Genomic DNA, 25,622 nt, shown 5'->3' on the forward strand with positions numbered 1-25,622 from the left:
GCTATTATATTCTTATTCCCAAGATGAAAACTGCTCTTTGAGGTTAGCAGGGCATGGATAGTCTTGATGTGAATTTGAGATAAAAGGTGTGGGTGTAGGGGAGTCTTTTTTCCTGGCTGTAACAGTATTGGGAAGGAATGAGAAGTTTCTTCAGTTTGAGTTTGAGAGGTTGGTGCGTATGTTGTGTGTACGCTCCTGTGTGCTCACGGACACACCTATGGGAGAGTATAAGCATATAAGCAAAGAATGTAAATAATGTATGTGTCTAAGTTAGGAAACATAATGAAAAAGAATGCCTATGATTCTGTTGCCCAATTTATGAACTAAAATGTTACCACTACTGTATTCATACTGTGGGATATTAAACCTTTTTTCTGTTTTCAATTTTTAGGAGGATAGACATTTCTCCCAGTACATTCAGAAAACATGGTTTGGCTCATGACGAAATGAAAAGCCCACGGGAACCTGGCTACAAGGTGAACTGTTGCTTTGATCGTAATTCCAACAAAATGAGTGCGTTGGGCATGAACTTGACAGAAATGTGTTTGTTTAAATTACTCTCTACTTAAGTTTGTGTTTTTCTTTTAAGGATGGGCATAATTCTAAAAATGAACTACAAAGGGTTAATTTTTATTAAATGTATCAACAACCTTTGTGAAGTGGTTAGAATATGGTAAATGACCCCAAAGTCTATTGAGGTGAGCTTGAGAAAAAAAAGAGAGGAGTTTTGGAACAAGTGCCCATGATGAGAGAAGAAACTTTTTGTGATATTTTTCTGCTTGTAAGTATTATCAAATCAACTATATTACATGCACTATTTCCAACCATGATTTCAAAAAGACATGCATGTCAGAGGAGAGTGAAATATTCATATCTTAACATGGTAGACTGTTTTAAACAGCTAGTCCAGTTTTTTTTTTCTAACATTGTACCATATTTATCATCTGTCGGTTACTGTTACTTTAAAAGCTAAACATTATTTTGATAGCCCAGCTACATTTGCAATGATGTGCACGCAAACATAGTTATTAAGAAGTTAAAGCTTGTATGCAGTCTTTTTACTGTGAAATAATAGGTTTGGGTTTTTTTTTTTTAAGTCTTAGTGTTTATTGACCTTCATTCACATATGCAGTTAAAATTTAAAATTAAAAATTTCCATTGCTGCTGAAACCTTTTCTAAAGATATTAATATTCAAGTCTTCTGGACAGAATTGTCTTGGTAGTTGAATGTGATGAGAAGCACTCTGGCACAGTGTCTTCTCTCCCACCCCCTTTTCTTTTTCTCCATTTGTCGCCTCCCCCACCCCCCGGTACTCCCTCAGCTCGGCACTAACCATGTGAAATGCAAGGCTTTGAAACAGCAGGAGAGAGCTGGTCCTCAAGGCCTCGCAGAGCTGACCCCATAGAGGTGCTGGGGGTGCACGGCCTCAGGGAGCAGCATCTGCCTTTGTTTTGTTGTTTTGTTCTGTTTTTGTCTTTGGAGGGTGCAGAGGCCCCATTCCCTCTCAAAACCAACATGATAAAAATAAACCTTAAACTTATTTCGGCAAAAAGCTTAGTAGTTTGTGTAAGTGCAATGTTAATACAGAGTCAGCTGCCCATTCCTTCCTCTTTTAGGGAAGTTTTACTTCCCATGAGGCAAATCCTGGTGCTTAATGATCCTGAATCCACCTTGCCCTCTGCTCTGAGTGTCCCAAGAGCTGTCGAAAGCCTTTGCCCTGGTTTGGGACGCACAGTGCTACTGCTGTCCATCTGCGGTGCATGTGCCCTGAGGCTTCGACTTCCTAGGAAGTCAGCAAAAACGGGGTTTTGCTTTCTTTTTCTGCTGCTGCTTTTTTCTTTTTTAAAATAAATTTCGACCTGGTATTGTCACTTCATGAATTTTCCATTATGGTTTTTGATGTTCCCTCTCTAAAGCTGTTTCTCATTGTAACTAAACATTTTGGAAGGTTGCTGAAGTGTCCCATGCTCTGTTGCTGGGCTGCATGCTCAGAGCCAGTTCCAAGGAAAGCATAAACCCATGGTGGCTGCCACAGCATAGGTAGGAAAGGACAACACGACACAGGCATTTCCGCTCTTGGTGGTGACTATAGGCCTGAGCCAGCCTAACCAGCCACCCTCTAAAGCGGAATTTGGCCTTCTCAGCTTGTAGGCTAGCCAGAGTCATTACTGGGCCACAGAGGAAGCAAACAAGGCGAGATCGATGTTCAGCATTTTCGGAAGGTAGACATCATTATTTCAGAGAACTGGTTTGGGTTCTGTGAGGGACCCTCAGGAAGGGACTTCTGTGGGACGTCCTGTATCCCTCCCAAGCTTGGGTGCAGTGCCTCACACTCCCAGTGCTTCCTCTGTACCACTCCATTGGAGTGGAAACCACAGTTTGTGGGGTGGTTGAGTTGGCAGCCCTGAATCCCAAAAACCTTCATTTTGATTTCTCTCTTGGCAGACTGAGGGAAAATACAAAGATGATCCTGTTGATCTCCGCCTTGATATTGAACGTCGTAAAAAACATAAGGAGAGAGATCTTAAACGAGGTAAATCAAGAGAATCAGTGGATTCCCGAGACTCAAGCCACTCGAGGGAAAGATCAGCTGAGAAAACAGAGAAAACTCATAAAGGATCAAAGAAGCAGAAGTACGTAAGCCCCTGTTCCCTCATTCAGACTTCTGAGTGGGGTCTCTTGTCTGCTCCTTCTGGGCTCTATACCAGAGTTTCATTTAGGGTTAGGGATGATAGCAGTTTGTTCTTTGATATCCTGTAACTGTCAAGTAAGGTCCCTGGCTTGAAAACAACTTCTGCATCAAAGTAGGGGTATGATCCTTGTCCAGAGAAGGCCTCCTGGGAGATGGGTGTTTAGTTTGGCTCTAGGGATGGAGTGGAAAATCATTTGGGAATTCCTTTTGGGTTATTTTAGACATTTTCTTTGATACATTCTTTTTCATCACAAATTTTAATGGGGAGGTTATGTTTTAGAAATGGCTCAAAGTTGTTGGCTCATACTAACACTTTTGTCAAAGACATAGGGAGAAACTAAATATAGGACAAGGTTGTTGATTTTTTTTTTTTTAAGAACATTACCTCCCCCCACCCCCATTAATGTTTCTTTATTTTGAGAGAGAGAGAGACAGAGACAGAGAGAGAGAGAGAGACAGAATCCCAAGCAGGCTCAATGCTGTCAGCACAGAGCATGATGAGGGGGTTCTTGGGGCTCTGTCTCACGAAGCATGAAATCATGACCTGAGCCAAAATCAAGAATTGAATACTTGACTGAGCCACCCAGGCGCCCCAAGATTGTTGATCTTAAATGCCCTTTAAGATCTAGTTTGACAGACACTTCCAAGTAGGGTGTTCCAAATATTCTTTAAACAAAGGTAGCGTTGTTGAACTTCATAGGGCAGCATTCATGCCAAGGTACTGTCATTTCTGTTTACATCTGTGAAAGTTCCATGACTTTTCAATCATGTCTCATTAAACGTAGAATTGAAGCCCCACACATTCCCATATGAAGCAACACCACATTTGCTGTTTCTGAACTTTGGCCAGCAGGCGTTTTTATTATCCATTTTCTGATAACAATCCTTTGAGATAAGTCGCACGGTTGGTATGGTACCCGCTTTGCCCATTTGAAAGATAAGCTGAGCTTATAATGATTTTTCTGAAATGACATATTATCAGCTGACATCAAAACTCAGATCTTCTGTTCCACTTTTTCTCCCTTCCACTGTTACTTGTGCATCAGGAGCCCTGGTACTTGCCAGGGCTGCCCCCTGACAAAGGGACCTGATAATCCTCAACAGGGAGTGGATGTGGTGGTCCAGTAGTCCTCAGCACTGCTTCTGGTGGAAAGGAGGCAAAACCCCTCAAACATTTCAGGGTTGGGTTTGGATTATTGATCCTGATTCCTTTCCCTGGAACACGTACCTCTTCCTCTGACTTGCTGTGTGATGTTGAAACCCTAGTGTTTTGTGATTGGGGCAAGAAGAAAGATGTTTAATCTCGTTAAATATCACTCTTCAGGGGCTCCTGGGTGACTCAGTCGGTTGGGCATCCGACTTCGGCTCAGGTCGTGATCTCACAGTCCGTGAGTTCGAGCCCAGTGTTGGGCTCTGTGCTGACGGCTCGGAGCCTGGAGCCTGCTTCAGATTCTGTGTCTCCCTCTCTCTCTGCCCCTCGCCTCTCATGCTCTGTCTCTCTCTGTCTCAAAAATAAAAAAAAAAAAAAAAAATTAAATTAAAAAAAAAAAATATATATATCACATCACTCTTCAGTTTACAAAAACGGTTTCTCGAATGACTGAAGAACAACTTAACCCAAGATCACACAAGTAATAAAAGTGATGCTGGGACTCCAGTCTGAGGCCTTTTGGGATCTTGTTTTTAAAACCTCTTAGAAAAATCCTGTGATGATAACTTAGATCCTATTTATGAGTAAATGCTAGAAAGAGGCACTAGGATTTAAATATTTTAGTTCCCGGGGCGCCTGGGTGGCGCAGTCGGTTAAGCGTCCGACTTCAGCCAGGTCACGATCTCGCGGTCCGTGAGTTCGAGCCCCGCGTCAGGCTCTGGGCTGATGGCTCAGAGCCTGGAGCCTGGTTCCGATTCTGTGTCTCCCTCTCTCTCTGCCCCTCCCCCGTTCATGCTCTGTCTCTCTCTGTCCCAAAAATAAATAAACGTTGAAAAAAAAAAAAGTTTTAAAAAATAAATATTTTAGTTCTTGAGCTTCTCACATGTCGAATGTAGTGGGAGGGGGAGCAGGGTGCTTTGTTTGCGAAATGGAGGAGGACATGGGAAGGGAGGATAGCAGTAGGTTATTGGCGCTTGGCTGGCCTTTACCTCTAAGTGTCCTCTACTCCTGGGAGCCTGGCCTTTCTGCCATCTTAAAGGCAGCCAGTAACCCCCACTAGCACATGGCAGGGCTGGCACTGACTTCTCCATAGATGGTGACTCATTGTAGTAAGCTAATTTGCCCTGGTCTGTAATTTCTCTCAGATGAAGGGAAGAGAGGGAAGTAACTCTGGGAAGAGTTTTGCCAGATCCTGTGCTTTAATAACTCAACCTGTTTGAGCTCAGTGAGAGGTGGTATGTGGGATAGTGGTATAATTAGAGCTAGGTTTGAACCCCAGTTCTGCTCAGCTCTGTCACCCTGAATCTCTTGTCTATAAAGTGGGAGAAATAATACTGAATAATCACAGCCGCCATTCACTACTCACCTGCTATGTCATTGTGAAGTGTTGAAGCATATTGTTTGTTCAGTCTCTAGAACAGGCCTAAATTAGGCCAGTAGTGTTCTTCCTATGAGAAATAAAAGTAATGTAAAGCACTAAACACATGGTAATATATTAAGCCTCTGTCCCAGTCCCAGATACATCATGGCTTGCAATGCAGTGTTCTCTCCTCTGCCTTTCTAGTTCATGCAGATGTATTATACGGGGCCATGGGCTGTGTTCTGTTCCTTCTCTGTGTATGTCCCATGTTCATCACAGGCTGACACACAGACCTGTCACTGAACATGACCCACAGAACTGAGAGGAGGCCTCCTAGGTACTCTGGGTGGGTAAGTTGGGGGTGAGTTGGGTGTTTTGAGGTTACTCAGTGTCTTCAGTGTTTTCATCACAGATATGTTCCTGATTGCCCTGTGCTTCTTACCAGTGAGTCCCCAGCCAAGGGCTGTACCCTGGAGCTTGGTGATTTAAATCCCTGGCTCTTCTGTTTTTGTAGGAAGCACCGGAGAGCGCGAGACCGGTCCAGGTCATCTTCCTCTTCCTCCCAGTCATCCCACTCCTACAAAGCGGAAGAATACACTGAAGAGACGGAGGAGAGGGAAGAGAGCACCACAGGCTTTGACAAGTCCAGACTGGGGACCAAAGACTTCGTGGGTCCAAGCGAAAGAGGAGGCAGAGCTCGAGGGACCTTTGTAAGATCCTGCCCCCTCTCCCTTTCTCTGAGCCCCTATTCCTCCCAATTGTTTGTTTATCCAAATACTAGTTTTATTGTCCTTGATACAAGGAATTCAGTCTATAGATCCCAGAATCTGTGGTTCCCCTCTTCCTTAAGCTTTTTCTTTTTACTTATATTTCTTACCTAGAAAACCTCTTGGGGCTTCTGACCTCATTATTTCCCCTTCTTACCTTGAGTCCCTGCTGTGTCTGTAGGGAGGTCCTTGTGCCATGTGGTCCTCTCTGTATGGGCTCCAGACTTGAGCTAGAGACCATTTGACCAGCAGATTGACCAGAGGACTGCTGTCTGTTCTGCACTAGAACAGGATTTGAACAGAAGGCAGGGAGTTGTTTTTCTCCATTCCTGACAGAGTCCTTTGTTCCTTTTCCCTACTTATGCCATAGCAATTTCGAGCCAGAGGGAGAGGCTGGGGCAGAGGCAACTACTCTGGTAACAACAACAATAACAGCAACAACGATTTTCAAAAGAGAACCCGGGAGGAGGAGTGGGACCCCGAGTACACACCCAAAAGCAAGAAGTATTACTTGGTAGGTGTCTGGGATAAGCGGGAAGGGCCGGAGCAGTGCCTTGGGCACACACAGTAGCTGATACCAAGGCTTTAATTGATCTGTCCAGAACTGTGATTAAATACGTGTGCAGACATATTGCACGGGGGGATTTGTACTTGAGGGACAGCACAGTGCCGGCAAAGATGAGTGTTCTCTTGAGAGCTGGTCCTGGCCTCAGAAGTGTTTTATCGTCTAAGAGGTTTATGGATTCTAGGATAAACAAGAAGGCTTGCTCTGGCCTTTTTAGTCTGTGAGCTTTTTTTTTTTTTTTTTTAAGTTTATTTATTTATTTTGAGAGAGAGCGTACAGGGAAGGGGCAGAGAGAGAAAGAATCACAAGCAGGCTCCGCACTGCCAGCACAGAGCCCGACACGGAGCTCAAACTCACGAACTGTGAGATCATGACCTGAGCCAAAGTTCAGAGTCAGACACTTAACCAACTGAGCCACCCAGGTGCCTCATAGGTCTGTGAGTTTTTTAATTGCTAACCCAACCTCAGCCTCCCTCTAGCCTTTATTCAGGGATGGAGTCATAACCTTCTCCCAAGTCTGCAGTTCCACTCTCACTCCCTCGTGCAAGATAGATAGAAAAGACAGCACAGGGTCTCTGTGAGGGAGGGGAATCTGTCTCCAGAATGAAATGACACTGGGCTCCTCTCATCTCAGCTTCTGGTCACTCCGAAGTAGCAGGCATTTCCCAGGCTCTCCCTGTCTCCCTCATATTGGGGCTCTTCTAGGCTGGATTACCTTCCCAATGAGTAAGTTCTCTCCGCCTTGCTATATATCACTAGCAGGCCTAGGTCCCAGCACATGACTCTGAGTGTTGTAACCAAAGTAAACTTGCAGCCAAGGCTTCATCACCCACAAGAAGGGCTGGTGTTGGTGTGTATTGTCAGTTGCACAGTTAGGAAACAGGTTTTGTAGATGGTTGTGTACAGCCAACTTCACTTTTCTGGGGCTGCTAGGAGCTGAGTTGAGACTCCTAGAGGACCCTTGGACCCTCCAGGGAGGAGTTGGTGTGGCCTAGGATCAGTGCTGGAGTGGCCCTGCTATAGGAGAAGGATTAAAGTCCATCTAGAGCCCTTCTCCCTGTCTCCCATCTGCCTTCTGAAGGAGCATTGCTGGCTTCATGCATTTAGGCTGTTGAACAGGCAGCCCTGGTTGGTAAGAAGCAGCTGGCCCTTAGCTGAGTTGACCCCTGGAGCCTGAGGTCCTGCTTGTGATGGTTTAGAGTTTTTGAAGCCATGCGGCTCATGAGGGAACACCAACTTCTAGTTTTCAAAATGCTTTCTCATTCTTTCATTGGAGCCTCCTTCTCTCATGAGATCATCAGAACAGGATGGAGATGCAGGCTCAGCCACACTGCCTCTTTGCATGAAATTAAAGGGGGGATAGAAGATGGGAGGCTGGGTTCTGGTCCTGCCTTTGCCACTTACAGGTCTGACACAGTGACCAAGTCATTTGCCTTTGTTCTCACTTCCTGTTCCAGGCTGTTTGGGGTGGGGGGGTTGGGGCGGGCGGGAAAAGCTGACATCCTAGCGAGGTATTGTCACTTCCTCTGGTAGCTGCCTGATGTCCCACATCAGACATAGTTTCATGTTTTGGTGTGATTGGCTTTCTCAGACCTGTCCTTTGAGAGATGGTGTATTAAATAACATGGAGTCACCTAAAGTTGCTAAGCCTTTTTCCTTCCTCTTTTGCATGGTGGAGGGTGATAATGATTGGAGGGTAGAAGTGAGGATTAAATGAGGTCATGGGTGTGAAGGTCTTTCAGTGCTCAGTGAGGGTTTTATCATCATTATTATAATGCCCCCAAGCCACTGCCTTAGAATTCCCTAAGGCACACAACAGGAAGATCGGCTTGGATCTGAATCAGTAGCATTTTTGGACTAGGGCACAGGGATGAGGACACAAAAGGAACAAACGGTGGGGTGGGGCAAAAGGTTGGTTTGAGAGTCACATTTGGATGAGAAGAGGGCTCTGGCCATGATTGTTCGCTCCAGTACTGATGGCAGTTTTCCTTCCTCTCAGCATGATGACCGTGAAGGCGAAGGCAGTGACAAGTGGGTGAGCCGGGGTCGGGGCCGAGGAGCCTTCCCCCGGGGTCGAGGCCGGTTCATGTTCCGGAAATCCAGCACCAGCCCCAAATGGGCCCATGACAAGTTCAGTGGGGAGGAAGGGGAGATTGAAGACGACGAGAGTGGGACAGAGAACCGAGAAGAGAAGGACAATTTACAGCCCACAACTGAGTAGGGGCCACTCTGATGGGAGCCCCTGCCCAGGGGAGAGAGGGCGCTGGGAAGATGGCTGGTGAGGAGCGAAACAGAGAAGCCTCAAGATTGCGAAAATCCTACCCCCCTCACCCCCCAGCCACGCAGAATCCTATATCACCGCCGAAAGCATCCCTGGCGCCAAGTCCCACTGGACAGGCGGCCGGCTGAGGGGCCTGGGGGTTGGGCCCAGCTCTGGAGCAGAACACAACACATTGGGCTTTAGCTGTGTTTCTCATTTGTTGTTGGTGTGCGGGGTGGGGGCTGGGGTAGGGAGGGGAGAGCGATACCTGGATTTTGGTTTGTTCCCTATTAGAAACCAACAGTTTTGTTCTTAATTTCATTTGGAGCTAAGAGGACTAATTTGATTTTCAATCTCTTCTCCCTTATCCTGATTTTAAAAGCCCTTCTTCTTCCTTTTTTTTTTTTTTTTTTTTTTTTTTTTTTTAGGCATATGTAGTAACCATAGCAGAAAGATTTAATTTGGGCAACTTTGATTCTTCAAAGAGAAAACAAAGCATGTGAATAAACTTTGAAGTGTTCACCTCAGTTTGGGACCAAACTGCTTGGATCTTTGTAAAAATTGGTTTTGTATGTCGAGGAGGAGTTCAAGGCCTTTCTGACCACCTTGTGTTCCCCTTTTCTGCACAGCCATGTATCCGATGGTGTGCTGCTAACCATACCCCACATCCCCCCCCCACACCCCAATATTTTCTGATTTCTTCTGGGCTGGGCATCCCATTCTCCACCAGCAGCTCCAGTATCCCAAACTTTGTAGTCCTGCTGATCCTCTCAGCAACAGGGGTGGAAACTGGACGGCAGTTTCTGGTCTGTTTTCTAAGAAACTTCTGAATTCTATTATCTTTACAAATATAAGATGAGAAAATAATTTTTTCAATATTTTTTATTAATCTTTTTATAAAATGAAAAGAAACTCCTATGATCGATTAAGGAAGGTGGTTATGGCTGGGTGGTTTGTGGGGGTTTGTTTTTTCTTTTCCTTTTTTTTTTTTTTTTTTTAAACCTTAAGCTTTAAGTTGAAACATTCTTGGATGTTTGGGGGGAAAACATCCTCTTAAAATGGGTCCTTGTGCTTGCCTTCTGGGGAGGCGGTCCTGAGCAGGTGAATCATATGGCATTTATGCATATGTTATATGCGGACTGCACCCACCTCTTCCCCCCACCCCCAACCTTTGCCTCTTGGGTTGTTGTGCTTCTTTCCCCTTACTTTGCTACATTTCTATAGTTAAGTTGGTTTTACTTGAATGATTCATGTTTAGGGGGGAAAAATGAAAACACCCTTCAAATTTGTTTCAACTCCTCCTGCAAATAAATAAATAAATGAAGAAGGCAGATGTAAATGGACTCTGGTCATTGTCACCCTTAGTGGGGGGGGGGGGGGGGGGGAGGTACCTGCCACAGCAGCTTCAGGGCAGCTGAAAGACAAATGTCTGTGAGGGCTGGGCCCAGACTGTTGCTCAGTCTCTTCATCAGCTCCGTGCCCAGTTGTTCTGGGAGGAGACTGCCACCCTTTGCTGGCTAGTAACTCGCCACCCCAGTGGTTTTGCATCATCCTGTAACTTGGACACCCCAAGAGAACTAGGTTTTTTTCCCTGTGTTATGGGCAAGGACTTTGGCTTCCAAAGTGGTGGGGTAAAGATCACGGGTCGTGGACAACAGGTTCAGCCTTCCGTGTTCACCACTGAGCAGAAAGATTACTTGAAAGCCCAGCCTGGATGGGATGGGCACCAGATGGACCCTAAACTTCAGCCCTTACTAGCTCTGAGCTTGGCTCTGAGCAGGAGCCACGGAAGCTCTTCAAGTTCCTTTTTTCTCGCCCTTTTCCCAAGGAGAATCTGGGAGGTGTTTTATGAAACCAAAGAAGCCAGGTGGCGGGAAGCTGGGGTCTCTGCCCTCCTCCTTTGACCTGGGGTGGGGCTGTGGGGGTAACGTGCCTTCCAGGGACAGCAGAGATTTGGAGTACACTAGGAATAGCTTTGTGTGCGCTAGACAGCCACCTCCTCCACCCAGGGCCTGCCTCAGAGCAGTTGCAGCCTGCTGGGGGCCCCACCCTGGTATGCGCCTCTCCCGCCTCTTCCCGGGCTGCTCAAAGCTTGCCAGCGGGGAGAAGATAGGCCAGGGAAGGCTCTTGGCGAACGGTGGGTGGGAGCCTCAGGGCCTACGGCTGCCAGGGGGAGGAGAGGCGGCTAGACTGTAATTTAAGTGACTAGGTTGGGATAAACACGTGGGGGAGCTGTGGCCCCAGCACTGGCCAGGGACCCTGGAGTCCTCCTCATCTCTGGGTTGGGGGACGAACCTGCTGAGCCGGGCCGCCCCCTCTCCCACACCCACTCCCAGAATCCGGGGCCCGACCTATCGGCTAGCGTCTCCGCCTCCTTCGCTTCACAACCTCGAGCTCGTCCCACCCATCCTACCTGGGCCCAGTACTCGGCTGCCTGCGGGACAGTACTGTCCTTCCAGCGCCCGGCTCTGGAGCGCGACCCTGAAGCTATGGGTATGTGCAGAGGGTTTGGGGTGGCGGAAATGGCTCACACCACCGCCCCGCTCTCCCGTTGTCCTCCACGCGGAGCCCGGGATCTCGCCTAAGCCAGTGTGCCCGGACCGGTCCCTTCTGAGACGCACCCCCGCCCGGTCCTCCGCCCGCAGAGGTGCTGGTCCTGGCCGGATACCGCGCGCAGAAGGAGGACGAACTGAATCTGGCCCCCGGGGACGTGGTCCGGCAGGTGTGCGAGGGGTCCGCACGGGGCTGGCTGCGCGGAGAGCTACGGGGTCGTTGTGGCCTCTTCCCCGAGAGGTCGGTGCAGGTGAGGCTGGGCCGCAGGTCGGGTGGAGGAGGGTCTCAGTGCGCGCCCTCAGGAACTGAGAGCCCCCACGTCCCCATGCCCTCATCTCCAGGAGATCCCCGAGGCTCTGCGCGGCGCCGGGGAGGCGCCGAGCCCGCGCTGTGCGCGCCGCCGAGGTGAGCGCCAGGCCGGGTGGGCGGGCGCGCGGAGCCTGCACGGCTCCGGCCACCCCTAGCGGGACGTGACGGGCGCGGCTCTGGGCGGGGCCAATCGGCACTCTGTGGTCTGTGATTGGTTCTTGGGTACAATGCTCCGCCTCAGGGCGGGGCCTGGAGCTTCTGCTAGGGCGCTCCCGGCCCGCCCCTCTCTCAGCTCAGTGGGCTGGGGCTCACAGATCCAGCGGCCTCTCTCTCTGGTCCGATCTGAGGTCGCCCCGCCAAATCTCGGGGCCCCCAAAGATGGTGCAAGGTGAACTTCAACTACAGTCCGGAGCAGGCGGACGAGCTGAAGTTGCAAGCTGGGGAGATTGTGGAAGTGATAAAGGAGGTGAGGGGACGAGGTGATGATGAGAGGCTTTGGAGGGAGGTGCTGGAGGGCTGGAGGTGCTTGAGGTGCTGGAGCGCTTGCGTCCCCAGGGAGATGTGTGAAGTGAGGGTGTGGGCGATGGGGATGGTGAGGGGCGCCGAAACGGGAAAGTGAGGGAGCAAAGGAGGAGGTGGGCATTGGGCAGAATCGGGGCAGAAAAAATGGTGGAAGAATTCTCGAAAGACCCTGGGGCAGAACCAGATGGCCCTGCGTCCTCCTCCTCCCCAGATTGAGGACGGCTGGTGGCTGGGGAAGAAGAACGGGCAGCTGGGAGCCTTCCCATCCAACTTTGTGGAGTTGCTGGACAGTGGGCCCCCAAGTGAGACCTGCACCCTGTGACCCCGAGAACCCTTGTGACCAGACTCTGAAATCTCCAGTGACCCTCCCGGTGGCCCAGGCCTGTGATCCACACATCCTGATCCTGTGACCCCTTTGACCTCTCCCACAATCTAAACTGAATTAGCAAGCCCCCTAACTTCACTGTCCCCACCAGGCCTCGGGAACCCAGACATGCCTTCAGTCAGCCCCAGTCCCCAGCGGCCTCCCAAGGTAAACTGGGTGCGGTGGGCACAGGAGTGGTGAGTTCCTCTTGGGGACGTGGAGGCTCAGCTTCTTCCACCCTCCCCCTCCTCCATTAGCTGAGCAGCCTGACCTATGACAGCCCTCCAGACTACCTGCAGACAGGTGAGCACCCAGCCAAAGGTTTCCTGGAAACCCCCTCCTGAGAGCCACCCTGACTTGGGAGAGGGGAACCCCAACTAGGCTGATGGGGGAGGGAGCGGCTGACTGATCCGGGGAGAGGAGTTGGCTTCAGTGGACTGACCTCCCCTCAGTCTCCCGCCCTGAGATCTATAGGGTGCTGTTCGACTACCAGCCTGAGGCCCCAGATGAGTTGGCACTGCGGAGAGGAGACGAGGTGAAAGTACTGAGGAAGGTAGGAAAGGCGCAGGGCAGGGAAGGCGGCCCGGAAGGGTGCGTGGAGAAGCGGAGGCACCCTGGAAGGAAGGAGCTTGGGGATCTGGCTCCCTTCCCCATGGCCTCTTGCTCTCCCAGACCACAGAGGATAAGGGCTGGTGGGAAGGAGAGTCTCAAGGCAGAAGAGGAGTCTTTCCAGACAACTTTGTGCTCCCCCCACCCCCAGTGAGTATGGAGCCAGACACTCAGGTAGGGGGGTGGGGCGTGCTGCTCTGGACAAAGTTGGGGGTCGTGGTGTTTAATGGGCATTTAGTTCACCCCTAAATGAGGGTGAACTTAGAAATGTGGGGACCCTTCTTCAGATTCTGATAATTTTCTTCTTCACAGATCAAGAAGCTGATCCCACGGAAAGTGGCATCTCGGGAGTCAGGTGGGTGCCCAGGAAGCCTGGGATTTGTGTGTGGGGGGGGTGGATTTTGTTCTCGGTGGGGGTTGGGGGGGGCTCACCAGTTTAGTTGCCCATCCGTAAACACCCATAGCTCTCCAGTGGTTCACTATTATAGCCCCTTAGGAGCTACCTCTATGTGGGTTAAGGACCTGGTAGGAATGTGTGCAGATCAGTGTGTAGGAATCAGTGTATTACTGTGTTCATAATTTTTTTTGTGTGTCTTGAGAATGTGGCTATCAGTGTGTTTAGATTCATTTCCTTTTTTTAAAAATTTTTTTTTCAACGTTTTTATTTATTTTTGGGACAGAGAGAGACAGAGCATGAACGGGGGAGGGGCAGAGAGAGAGGGAGACACAGAATCGGATACAGGCTCCAGGCTCCGAGCCATCAGCCCAGAGCCTGATGTGGGGCTCGAACTCACGGACCGCGAGATCGTGACCTGGCTGAAGTCGGACGCTTAACCAACTGTGCCACCCAGGCGCCCCAATTCCTTTTTTTTTTTTTTTTTTTTTTAAAGAAAGTGCTTAGTTACAGAATTTCATGACGTTTCATATATTCCCTATCCTGATTTTAATTTTTTTTTTTCAACGTTTTTTATTTGTGGGACAGAGAGAGACAGAGCATGAACGGGGGAGGGGCAGAGAGAGAGGGAGACACAGAATCGGAAACAGGCTCCAGGCTCTGAGCCATCAGCCCAGAGCCTGACGCGGGGCTCGAACTCACGGACCGCGAGATCGTGACCTGGCTGAAGTCGGACGCTTAACCGACTGCGCCACCCAGGCGCCCCCCATTTCCTTTTTTAAGGAAAGGTATGGATCAGTGCGTCTGCGTCTATGAGACCGTGTGTGTGTTCACACGTCATATAAACGTGTCAGTGAATAGTTCTGTTGGGGTATTTTATTTATCTTTTAATGTAATATTTCACGCAAAATGTACATATGTGCTTTAAACCTCAACAATGGACTCCCGTGTACATTCGCGATCTGTCACCAAACCCAAGAACTAGAATATTGCTGATAGTTTGTGTGTTCCTTTTCTTTCCCATTCTGCTACCTACCCCAAAAAGGTAACCACTATCCCGAATTTTGTGTTTATAATTCCCTTGAGTTTTTAAGTTTCCTTACCTATGTATGCGCCTACATAATGTATTGCTTAATTAATTTTTGCTTCTTTTGAGCTTGATAAAAATGATATCTTTATAGTCTTCTGGGAGTTGCTGTTTCCAATCACCATCATATTTCTAAGATTAATCCATGTTGTATGTAGATGCGAATTCACTAATTTTCCTCTGCTGTATAATATTCCTTGCAGGGAATTTACCACAGCTTCTGTATGTATCTGATCGCCTGATGTTAGACATTTTCATTATTTCTAGTTTTTGTTACAACAAATAGTTCTAACATTCCTGAGCCTCTGTCCTGGTGTGCACGTACAATAATTTCTCTAGGATATAATCCTAGGAGTGGCACTTCTAGATTATAGGGTTCGTGAATGTTCAGTTTTTATGACATAAAGTCGCTTTGGTTTTCAAAGTGTTGTACACTTTAATATTCCACCATCGGTGTATGAGCTGTATGAGATCCTGTTAATCCAAATCCTCTTTAACAGAGGTATTATCAGCTTTTACTTGTGTGTGTGTGTGTGTGTGTGTGTGTGTGTGTGTGAATCTAGTAGCTACAAAAGAGCATCTCCTTTTGGACTTAATTTGCATTTATTTCCCTGGTTAGTTATAATTAAAGAAAAAATTTTTTAACGTTTATTTATCTTGGAGAGAGAGAGAGACAGAGCATGAGAGGGGTAGGGGCGGAGAGTGAGGGAGACACAGAATCCGAAGCAGGCTCCAGGCTCTGAGCTGTCAGCACAGAGCCCGATGCGAGGCTCCAACTCACAAGCTGTGAGATCATGACCTGAGCCGAAGTCGCTCAACCGACTGAACCATCCAGATGCTCCTCCCTGGTTAGTTATAATTAGTTGGAGTTCTTTATATAAACTGAATACCAATCTTTTGTGGGTTATATGCCTTACAAATATTTTTTCTCATTGTGGTTTTTTGTCTCTTTTTGTATAATGGTGTTCTTTGATGAGCAGGAATTCTTAATTTTAATGCAAACATATCAATCTTTAATGGTTAGCAGGTTTTTCCTTGTCTAAGAAATCCTTCCTGCTCCAAATTCAGAAAAACAGTCATATAAACAAATATTAAAAAAACATATATATATATGTGTGTGTGTGTGTGTGTGTATGTGTGTGTGTATATATATGTATATACACACACACACACACACACACATATATATATATATGTTTTTTTTTTTTAATTTTTTTTTTTCAACGTTTATTTATTTTTGGGACAGAGAGAGACAGAGCATGAACGGGGGAGGGGCAGAGAGAGAGGGAGACACAGAATCAGAAACAGGCTCCAGGCTCTGAGCCATCAGCCCAGAGCCCGACGCGGGGCTCGAACTCACGGACCGCGAGATCGTGACCTGGCTGAAGTCGGACGCTTAACTGACTGCGCCACCCAGGCGCCCCTATATGTTTTTTAAATATTTGTTTATTTTTGAGAGAAAGAGCGTGAGTAGGGGAGGGGCAGAGAGAGGGAGACACAGAATCTGAAGCAGGCTCCAGGCTCTGAACCTTCAGCACAGAGCCTGACACAGGGCTGGAACCCACGGACCGGACTGGGAGATCATGACCTGGGCTGACACAGGACACCCAACCAACTGAGTCCGCCAGGCACCCCTTCTTCTTTTTAAGCTTATTTTATTTAGAGAGAGAGAGAGAGAGAAAACATGAGTGGGGAGTGGGCAGAGAGCAAGGGAGAGAAACAATCCCCAGCAGGCTCTGCACTGTTAGTGAAGAGCCTGATGTGGGTCTCGACCTTACGAACCGCCAGATCGCGACCTGAGTTGAAGTCCAAGGCTTACTGAGCCACCCAGGCACCCCTCATTTATATTTCTTTAAAACATTGGAAGTGTTGCTTTTTAAAGTGCCTTCATCTCAGGGCGCCTGGGTGGCGCAGTCGGTTAAGCGTCCGACTTCAGCCAGGTCACGATCTCGCGGTCCGTGAGTTCGAGCCCCATGTCAGGCTCTGGGCTGATGGCTCGGAGCCTGGAGCCTGTTTCTGATTCTGTGTCTCCCTCTCTCTCTGCCCCTTCCCCGTTCATGCTCTGTCTCTCTCTGTCCCAAAAATAAATAAACGTTGAAAAGAAAATTAAAAAAAAACCCAATATTTATAAAAAAAAATAATAATAATAAAGTGCCTTCATCTCTGTAGCTTTTTTTTTTGCGTATTTTTATTTGTAAGAAATTTTCTTTTATTTTTTTAATTTACACCCAACTTAGTTACCATATGGTGCAACAATGATTTCAGGAGTAGATTCCTTAATGCCTCTTACCCACTTAGACCATCCCCCCTCCCACAACCCCTCCAGTAACCCTCTGTTTGTTCTCCATATTTATGAGTCTCTTATGCTTTGTCCCCATCCCTGTTTTTATATTATTTTTGCTTCCCTTCCCTTATGTTCATCTGTTTTGTATCTTAAAGTCCTCATATGAGTGAAGTCATATGACATTTGTCTATTTGTCTTCCTCTGACTCATTTGCTTAACATAATACCCTCCAGTCCCATCCACGTAGTTGCGAATGGCAAGATTTCATTCTTTTTGATTGCCGAGTAATACTCCATTGTGTATATATACCACATCTTCTTTATCCATTCATCCATCGATGGACATCATCCATCGATGGGCATTTGGGCTGTTTCCATACTTTGGCTATTGTTGATAGTGCTGCTATAAACATTGGTGTGCATGTGCCCCTTCGAAACAGCATACCTGTATCCCTTGGATAAATACCTAGTAGTGCAATTGCTGGGTCGTAGGGTAGTTCTATTTTTAATTTTTTTGAGGAAACTCCGTACTGTTTTCCAGAGTGGCTGCGCCAGTTTGCATTCTCTGTGGCATTGATTTTTAATGAGTGACCCAATTAGAACTTTTTCCATATGGACAAGGAGCTATTTCAGCACCGTTTATTACTTTTCGCGTGTGATTTTTACCCAGCTTTTATAAAATTTATTTCTAAATACCACAGATTTTTTCTTGTGCCTTTTATTTTTATTTTTTTTCTTGTGCCTTTTAAAAAATTAGATATTCTTCTGTTTATTTTGGAATATAGAAATGCATTGATTTTCGTATATTGATTTTATAGCCAGCCACGGTGCTAAACTCTTATTATTTCTAATAGTTTATCTGTGGATTCCTAATAAGTTTTCTTTGAAGACAGTTATGTCATCTGTGACTAATGACAATTTTGCTCTATCTTTTCTACCCCTTATGTCTTCATTTTATTTTCCTATTTTCCTACAGTGGCTAGGGGCTCGATACATTATTGAATAGAAGTAGTCACATTGAGCATCATTACTATGTTCTGATTTCAAGTGGAATGTTTCCAAACTTCTCCTTTAACAACGATTCTATTTCTAGTTTATTTAGAATATTTATCAAGAGTATGTGTCGAGGGGCATCTGGGCATCTCAGTCAGTTCAGCACCCAACTTTGACTCAGGTCACGATCTCGCAGTTTGTGAGTTCGAGCCCCGTGTTGGGCCCTGTGCTGACAGCTCAGAGCCTGGAGCCTGCTTCGGAGTCTGTGTCTCCCTCTCTCTCTGCTCCTCCCCCACTCACACTCTCTCTCAAAAATAAACATAAAAAATCTTTTTAATTAAAAAAAACAAGTATGGGTTGAATTTTCTCAAATTGTTTATATGAATCTTTTGAAATGATTCTCTGGGTTTTCTCCTTTATTTAGTTATTTTTAATGTTTTTTATTTTATTTTTGAGAGAGAGAGAGTGAGACACAGCGTGAGCGGGGGAGGGCCAGAGAGAGGGAGACACAGAACCAGAAGCACGTTCCAGGCTCTGAGCTGTCGGCGTGGAGCCTGACTCAGGGCTCAAACCCAGGAACTGCAAGATCATGACCTGAGTCAAATCAGACGCTTAACCAACTGAGCCCACCCAGGGGCCCGGAGAGTATGACCTCATCTTAACTTGATTACTTCTGCAAAGGTCCCTTTGCAACTGTTATTCAAATGGCTTGACCTTGGAACTCGAGAGGAAACCTTGCATTTTAGGAGCCTTGCACCATTAGCGGTCTAATCTCCTGGTCCCTGGGTACTGATGGCTGACCAAAAATCTGGCTAAATTCTTAAATCAGTTTTAATGAGTTATATTTGTGATTATCCATTTTATCAGCTTTCTAGTTATTTGCATAAAGTCATTCATAATGTTCTTTTATAATCCGTATCTGCACTTAAAAGTCTTTTTTCATTTCTAGTAATTTTTTCCTCTCTTTTTTCTTGTTCGGTCTCATCAGAGACTTGTTAATATATTCAAGTACTTAAAAAGACACCTTTTCTATCGTACCTTTTGTTTTCAAGGTTCATCCATTTTTCCGGCGTGTGCTATGCTTCATTCCTTTTGGTTGCCCGATAATACTCCCTTGTACGGATGTACCACAATTCATCCACGTGTTTGCTGGTGGACACTGAGGTTGTTTCTACTTTTGGGGACATGAACATTTGTGTACAAGTTTTTGTGTTGACGTGTTTCCATTTCTCTTGGGTGTATGCCTAGGCAAATGATTTCTGGGTGCTGTGACCGCTCTGTATTTAGCGTTGGGAGGAACTGTCAGACTGTTCGCCAAAGCGCTAGTCCCGTTTTCTGTTCCTACCAGCAGGTGCACGAGGGTTCTACTTTTTCCACATCCTCCCCAGCCCTTGTTCCTCTCCTTTTCATGATAATCATCCTAGTGTGTGTGACGTGGTTTCTCATTGTGGTTCCTCTGCTGCACCTCTCCGTGCCAGCTTAGATGTGGACTGTCTCTTCATATGTTTATTGACAATTTATATATCTTTCGGAGAAATGTCTATTTGGATCCTTTGCCCATTTTTCAATTGGGTTATTTGACTTGTAGAAGTTTTTTATTTTTTAATGTTTATTTTTTTATTTTGAGAGGCAGGTGGGTAGGGGCAGAGAGAGAGAGCGAATTGCAAGCAGGCTCCATGCTGAGCATGGAGCCCAACCCAGGGCTCGATCTCACAACCGTGAGATCATATTCTGAGCTGAAATCAAGAGTCAGACGCTTAACCAATGGAGCCACCCAGGTGCCCCGACCTGTAGAGTTTATATATATCTTGAGCAAAGTCCCTTATCAGACACGTACTTTGCACATACTTTCTCCCATCCTGTCGGCTGTCTTTGTACTTTCTTAATGGTACCTTTTAATGCGCAAAAGTTTTACATCTTGATGAAGTCTCACTTCCCTACTTTTTTTCTTTGGTTGCTTGTGCTTTTGGTGTCATATCTCCGAAACCAGTGCCAAGTCTCAGGTTAAACCCCAAATCATGTGACCTCCCTTCTCTCATGGCCGTGAAAGCTGCCAACTCCTGCAGCCTGACCTAGGCCACAGAGGGTCGGTGTGGATCATGCTGGCAGAGCAGGGACAGGTGCAGCCGTGGGCAAGGACGCCACCAAGCATAAATGCTTCTCGGATTATCTCATGCCTTTGGTCCATTTCCAGGGCATGGAGATGGTGGTTTTGTCCAGCTTTCTAGTTGCCTTTAGAGGTGAGGATTTGTCTGGCCCTTCATTCAGCCGCGGTCAGACCCCCTGTCATTATCCACTCCTTTACCTCTGCTTTCAGATTTTCTGCTCCTTGTCTCACTGTGCTTCCTGTTTACTGGATCTCTCTGCTGTTTTGGCTGTGTTGAATCTGCTAGTTAACCTGTAGTGCATTTGATTTATTTCAAGAACGCTGTTTTTCATCTCTAGCAGTTTCAGTTTTCTTTCCCCGCCCACCCACATTTGCCTGTTTATTCCTGATGGTCCCTTCGTTTTGTGCTCATGTTGCGCACAACTATGTTTTCTGACAACTCCTGTGTCTGCTGTGTGTTGTGTCTGCTGAGTCCCATTCTCAGGGGCCTCCTTTCTCGTGTGTTTTATGATTTTTGTGTGTGAGCTCATGACTCGATTCCAACCTGAGTGAGTTGTGTATGCCTCAGTAGGGGAAGATTTCTTCCAGAGAGGACTTGCCTCTACTCCCACCAGTAACTACAGGGCACCCACCAGTAGAGACCACTTCAGCCCTCTGGAAGAAAGGGCTCACTGCTGCGTAGCAACCAAGCTTGGGTTGTGTGGAGAGCCAAGGGAGACACCGTGGGGCATCTGCTCATCACAGGCCCAGGCTCAGTAGCCACAGTAGTGCTGCCCTCTCCCTACTTTTCAGTTCCCTCCTTTTTTTTTTTATTAGAAAAAAATTTTTTTCTAACGTTTATTTATTTGTGAGAGACAGAGAGAGAGCAAGTGCGGGGGAGGGGCAGAGAGAGAGAGGGAGACACAGAATCCGAAGCAGGCTCCAGGCTCTGAGCTGTCAGCACAGGGTCCAAGGTGGGGCTCTAACTCACGAACCGTGAGATCATGACCTGAGCCGAAGTCAGATACTCAAACAACTGAGCCACCCAGGTGCCCCTCAGTTCCCTCCTTTTTAATGGACCTCCCCACCTCTTCGAGTTCCAACAGTGCCTCAAAGTTGTATCTTAAGGAGGATATAATTGTTCTCCAGTGGGAGGGCCCTATCGAGCACCTGTCAGCCGAAGTACGAGCAGCCGAAGTCAAAGCTGACATTTACTGAGCTTTGACTATATGCCAAATACTCTTCTAAGCGCCTCATGTGAAGGAAGTCACCCAGACCTCACAACAACCCTACCAGATGTATACTGGGTGCATGAGGATGCCGGGGCACAGAGAGGTTAAGTGACTTACCCAAGTTTTCACACAGCCGGCAAGTAATGGAGGACGTCAAAGCCTGGTGTCTGGCAATAGGATCCACGCTCTAGCCCACTATGCACACCGTCAGGATTTGTGCGTGTGTCTGCGTCTGATACTGTGCGTGTGACTAAATGCCAGCATGTGTGCATGTGCCAGAGTGGCTGGTCGTGTGTCCACAAATATGAACGTCCCCGCGTGTGACCGTGTTCGCGCCGATGTCATCTCAGTGTGGCCTTCTCCAACCACCCCATTTAAAATGGACATTCCTGGGGCACCTGGGTGGCGCAGTCAGTTAAGCGTCCGACTTCAGCCAGGTCACGATCTCACGGTCCGTGAGTTCGAGCCCCGCGTCAGGCTCTGGGTTGATGGCTCAGAGCCCGGAGCCTGTTTCCGATTCTGTGTCTCCCTCTCTCTCTGCCCCTCCCCCGTTCATGCTCTGTCTCTCTCTGTCCCAAAAATAAATAAACGTTGAAAAAAAAAATTAAAAAAAAATAAAAATAAAAATAAAATGGACATTCCTGGGGCGCCTGGGTGGCTCAGTTAGCTAAGAACCTGACCCTTGGTTTCGGCTCAGGCCATGATCTCACGGTTCACGGGTTCAAGCCCCACATCGGACTCTGCACTGACAGTGCAGAGCCTGCTTGGGGTTCTCTCTCTCTCTCTCTCTCTCTCCCCCTCTCTCTCTCTCTCCCCCTCTCTCTCTGCCCCTCACATGCTCATGCTCTCACTCTCTCTCTCTCAAAATAAATAAATAAGCGTAAAAGAGTAAATAAAATTGACATTCCTCTGCTTATTCTTCCTCAGTAATACCTGATAACTCCAACACATTGCATATTCGACTTTTGCTTATGTCTGCTTCCCCAGTAGAATCTGAGCTCATTTGTTTTCGTTTTTGTTTTTTGGGTTTTTTTTTGACAGAGAGGGCACGAGTGAGGGCAGAAAGGGAGAGAGGGAGAGAGAGAGAATCCTACAAGGGGCAGAGAGAGAGAGAGAGAGAGAAGCAGGGCTCACCCAATGCGGGACTCGAACTCACGAAACATGAGATCATGACCCGAACCGGTCAGATGCTTAACCAACTGAGCCGCCCAGATGCCCGGACCTGAGCTCACTCTGATTGCTGTGGGAACATGCTGTGGACAGGGGGGCAGTGCAAGCCAGAGCGCAGGGTGGTGGCTGTCATAGTCTGGGTGAAGATGCCTGGGTCCGGAGCGCTTAGTGGCAGAGGTGGAGACGAGTGATTGAATTCAGGACATTTTGAAGGTACAGCAGCCGAGACGGACCGCTGGTTTGGATGTGCAGCATAAGGGAATGAAAGAGGTCAGCGATGACTCGTCATCTGAGCAAGTGGGCAAGTGCGTGAGGGGGTGTCTGGAAGAGAGGCAGGTTTGGGGGATGACAAGTCAGAGTTCAGTTTTGGGTACATTAAGTGTATGATGCCACTTAGCTCCCCAGCTAGAAACAGAGAGGGCAGTTGGACAGTGTCTGCAGCTCAGGGGCTAGAGATGAAAATCGGGAGTCGTTGGCCTGTTGTTGCTAATTGAATCCTTCAAACTGGGTGAGGTCTCTTAGGGAGTAAATGAGATAGAGAAGACCGAGAAGTTCTACAGAGGGAGGACTGGATTGGGGAAGGTTATTGCTGTGGTCTAGGAAAAAGATGAAGTGTGACCCAGGGAGACAGCCATGGGCACCGAGCAGGAGACAGGTCTTAGAGAAGTTTGGATAGGGGCGCCTGGCTGGCTCGGTCGGTAGAGCGTGCAACTCTTGATCTTGGGGTTGTGAGTTTGAGCCCCACGTTGGGCACAGAATTACTTTAGAAAAGGAAAGAAAAGAAAAGAAAAGAAAGAAGAAAAGAAAAGAATGGATTAAAAACGGGCAGGATATGAAAGCATGTTCCCTCCAAAGCCTTCCCTGACAACTGTCTTCTGCCAGGTGCCCCTTCAGGTTGCTCCCATGGTTCCCCGTGCCCATGCGGCACGAGGGCGGTAGGCTTCCCCAGAGTTCTGAGGAGGCAGAGTCAAATGTTCATCTCCTGTCCCTAGTCCCCTGTGCACAGGACAGGGCCACCAACCGTTAGATGAATGGATAAGGGAGTGAATGGGTGCCACACTCCCTTCTTCCCTCCCAGCTCCTCTTAAGGAACCAAAAAGGATGATGCCCAAAGCAGCCCTGCCTACAGTCAAGAAGGTGGTGACAGCCCCCACTGGGCCCAGCAAACCCAAGTAAGGAGCAGGGTGGGGGTGGGGAGGGTACAAAGGAAAGGCTGCTCCCTGCCCCCCACCTTCTGGTCTGATGGTGATATGTTCCAGGCCATCTTGGATACCCAGTGGAGACAGTCAGAAGTGCCCCTCCCGAGACTCCGGTAGGTCTCGCAGCCCCCCTCCAGCGGGGGTGGGCGAGGAATGGGGGACAGGGACAGGGTGGTTGTGCTGAAGGACAGAGATGGGGAAAGACCCAGAGTCGGGGGAGCTTGTACCCCTGAGGTTCTGCTCTCCTAGGCTCCAGTGGCAGCTTCCTCAGAAGGGGTCCAGGCCACCCTGGTAGAAAGGGATCAAAAACCCAGACTTCCCGGCAGCGCTCTGCCACCAGTCAGGTAAGAGGGCCTGAGACGCAGGAGAGTGAGACTGCTGGGCAGGGTCTGGTTCCCAGGGGTGTGGCGTACAAGAGGGAAGGATCCCAGGCCAAGGGGGACCTGACTCAAACTGTCAAGGTACCCAGCCCTCAACTGAGACCTGACCCGCATCACCACAGGAGGAAGAGCAGAGCAGCCTGGCAAAGGCCCCTCCTGTGAATAAAACCCCTACTCTGGACAAGACTCCCAGCCCAGAGAAGACTCTGTCTCCGGATAAGGCCCCCACTCCAGAGGAAACCCTGACTCCAGATAAGGTCCCCATCTCAGAGGAGGCCCAGATTCTGGAGTTCAAGGGCCCAGCCCCAGAGAACCCCACCCCAGAGGAGAGCCTGACTCTGGACAAGGCTCCCAGCCCACACAGCGTGACTTCTGGGGATGAGGCCCCTGCCCCTGACGTCCCACCTGAGGATGAAGCCCCTGGCCCAAAGATGGCCCTGCCTGGGGATGAGACCCCCACCCTAGAAAAGGTCTTGACCCCTGAGCAGGTGCTCTCTGCAGAGGCCTCCACTAGAGACAACACTCAGCTCCATCACTTCTCTCCAGAGCAAGCCCTGCTGAAGTTCAAGTCTCTCGTGGCCAATGAGGTTCAATCCCAAGAGGTCCATATGCCAGAGGAGACTGACCTCTGCATGAGGACATACCCTGTGAATCAGAAGGACAGCTCCCCGTTCCAGTCTGAGTCCAAGCCAGGGTCCGTGCCTGCCGAGGAGGTACCTGGGCAGCATGAGGCTACCCAGAAGGAGGAGGCACCCCCCAAAGAGCAGGAGTCCCCCAAAGAGATAGCCCCTGTTCAAAAGAATCCTCATCCTATCAAGTCGACTCCAGACCCCCAAGAGACTCCCAGCCTACTTTCTCCGGTCCCACAAAATCTCACGGACAGCAAAAGTGACAGAGGCGATATAATGAGGCTACAGGACGAGGTGGAGTCTTTAAAAAGGTCGCTGGAGCGGATGTGGGTGCAGCTGGAGTAAGTGGGAAGGGGGAGGGCAGGGAGGAAGGCGGGGGCTCTAAGCCTGCCCAGCCCACCCCTTACCCTTGGTCTCTGTCCGCAGGAGGAAGCTGACGGACATCTGGGAGGAGCTGAAGAGCGAGAAGGAGAAGCGCCTGTTGCTGGAGGTGGGTGGGGTGCGGATCCCAGGGGGCTGGGGGCTGGCCCTCCCCTGCCCGCCTCTCCTGACGCCCTCTCCCGACTAGGTGCAGATGAAGCAGGGGACCCAGGAGTCCCGGACCGGGGGCTCAATCCACGTGCAGACGCAGACGCAGACGCACTGAGGGTGGGCCCGGGAGGGGGACTACGGCGAGACCTGGGGGGAAGTCAGGCCCCGGCCACCCACGTCCTCCCACACGACTTTGAGAAACACAAGAAAGTAAACTGCGGTGTAAGCGCTCCCCTTGCCTGCCTGGTCCGTGCGGGGGCGGGGCCTGCGTGGCGGGGGCGGGACCGACCCCGCGCTCCCGGCCCTCCGCATTCCTGGCGGTCTCTCCCGGGCACATCTGGCCAACATGTGGCTCCCATTACCGTTCCCAAGGCCTGCGCGCGGCTATTTTTATCCACCGGATGGCGGGGGTGGGTGGGGGGCGTCTCCTTCGGACGTCTGCCGGGTGCTGGAGAGAGAGACGGCCGGCCGGAGGGGCCCAGGCGG

General features: G+C 48.7%; 2 protein-coding genes across 7 annotated transcripts in view; both read left to right on the forward strand.

Annotated features, from left to right (window-relative positions):
• Positions 1 to 10,134, forward strand: part of THRAP3 (thyroid hormone receptor associated protein 3) — a 77,012-nt gene extending 66,878 nt beyond the window's left edge. Inside the window, exons 8-12 of the mRNA XM_043574490.1 lie at positions 392 to 476; positions 2,447 to 2,634; positions 5,718 to 5,913; positions 6,341 to 6,484; positions 8,535 to 10,134. Coding sequence (XP_043430425.1) covers positions 392 to 476; positions 2,447 to 2,634; positions 5,718 to 5,913; positions 6,341 to 6,484; positions 8,535 to 8,756 — 835 coding nt within the window. The 3' untranslated portion in view covers positions 8,757 to 10,134. The remainder of the gene's footprint in view (positions 1 to 391; positions 477 to 2,446; positions 2,635 to 5,717; positions 5,914 to 6,340; positions 6,485 to 8,534) is intronic.
• A 1,054-nt stretch (positions 10,135 to 11,188) lies between these two features.
• SH3D21 (SH3 domain containing 21) lies at positions 11,189 to 25,367 on the forward strand. Of its 6 annotated transcripts, none has more exons than XM_043574491.1 (16): positions 11,189 to 11,288; positions 11,441 to 11,598; positions 11,690 to 11,753; positions 12,005 to 12,123; positions 12,391 to 12,481; positions 12,656 to 12,711; positions 12,801 to 12,846; positions 12,996 to 13,096; positions 13,216 to 13,326; positions 13,465 to 13,507; positions 23,476 to 23,569; positions 23,657 to 23,709; positions 23,846 to 23,940; positions 24,099 to 24,946; positions 25,032 to 25,095; positions 25,174 to 25,367. In XM_043574491.1, exons 1-16 carry the CDS (start codon positions 11,285 to 11,287, stop codon positions 25,249 to 25,251), a joined length of 2,025 nt encoding a protein of 674 aa, XP_043430426.1. In that variant the 5' UTR covers positions 11,189 to 11,284; the 3' UTR covers positions 25,252 to 25,367. The 6 variants fall into 6 exon arrangements, with proteins under 6 accessions (XP_043430426.1, XP_043430428.1, XP_043430429.1 ...); XM_043574493.1 differs by having other exon boundaries at positions 25,180 to 25,367; XM_043574494.1 differs by having other exon boundaries at positions 13,216 to 13,302.
• The last annotated feature ends 255 nt before the right edge of the window (positions 25,368 to 25,622 follow it).

The sequence above is a fragment of the Prionailurus bengalensis genome, chromosome C1 (assembly GCF_016509475.1).
Source record: "Prionailurus bengalensis isolate Pbe53 chromosome C1, Fcat_Pben_1.1_paternal_pri, whole genome shotgun sequence".
NCBI lineage: Eukaryota > Metazoa > Chordata > Mammalia > Carnivora > Felidae > Prionailurus > Prionailurus bengalensis.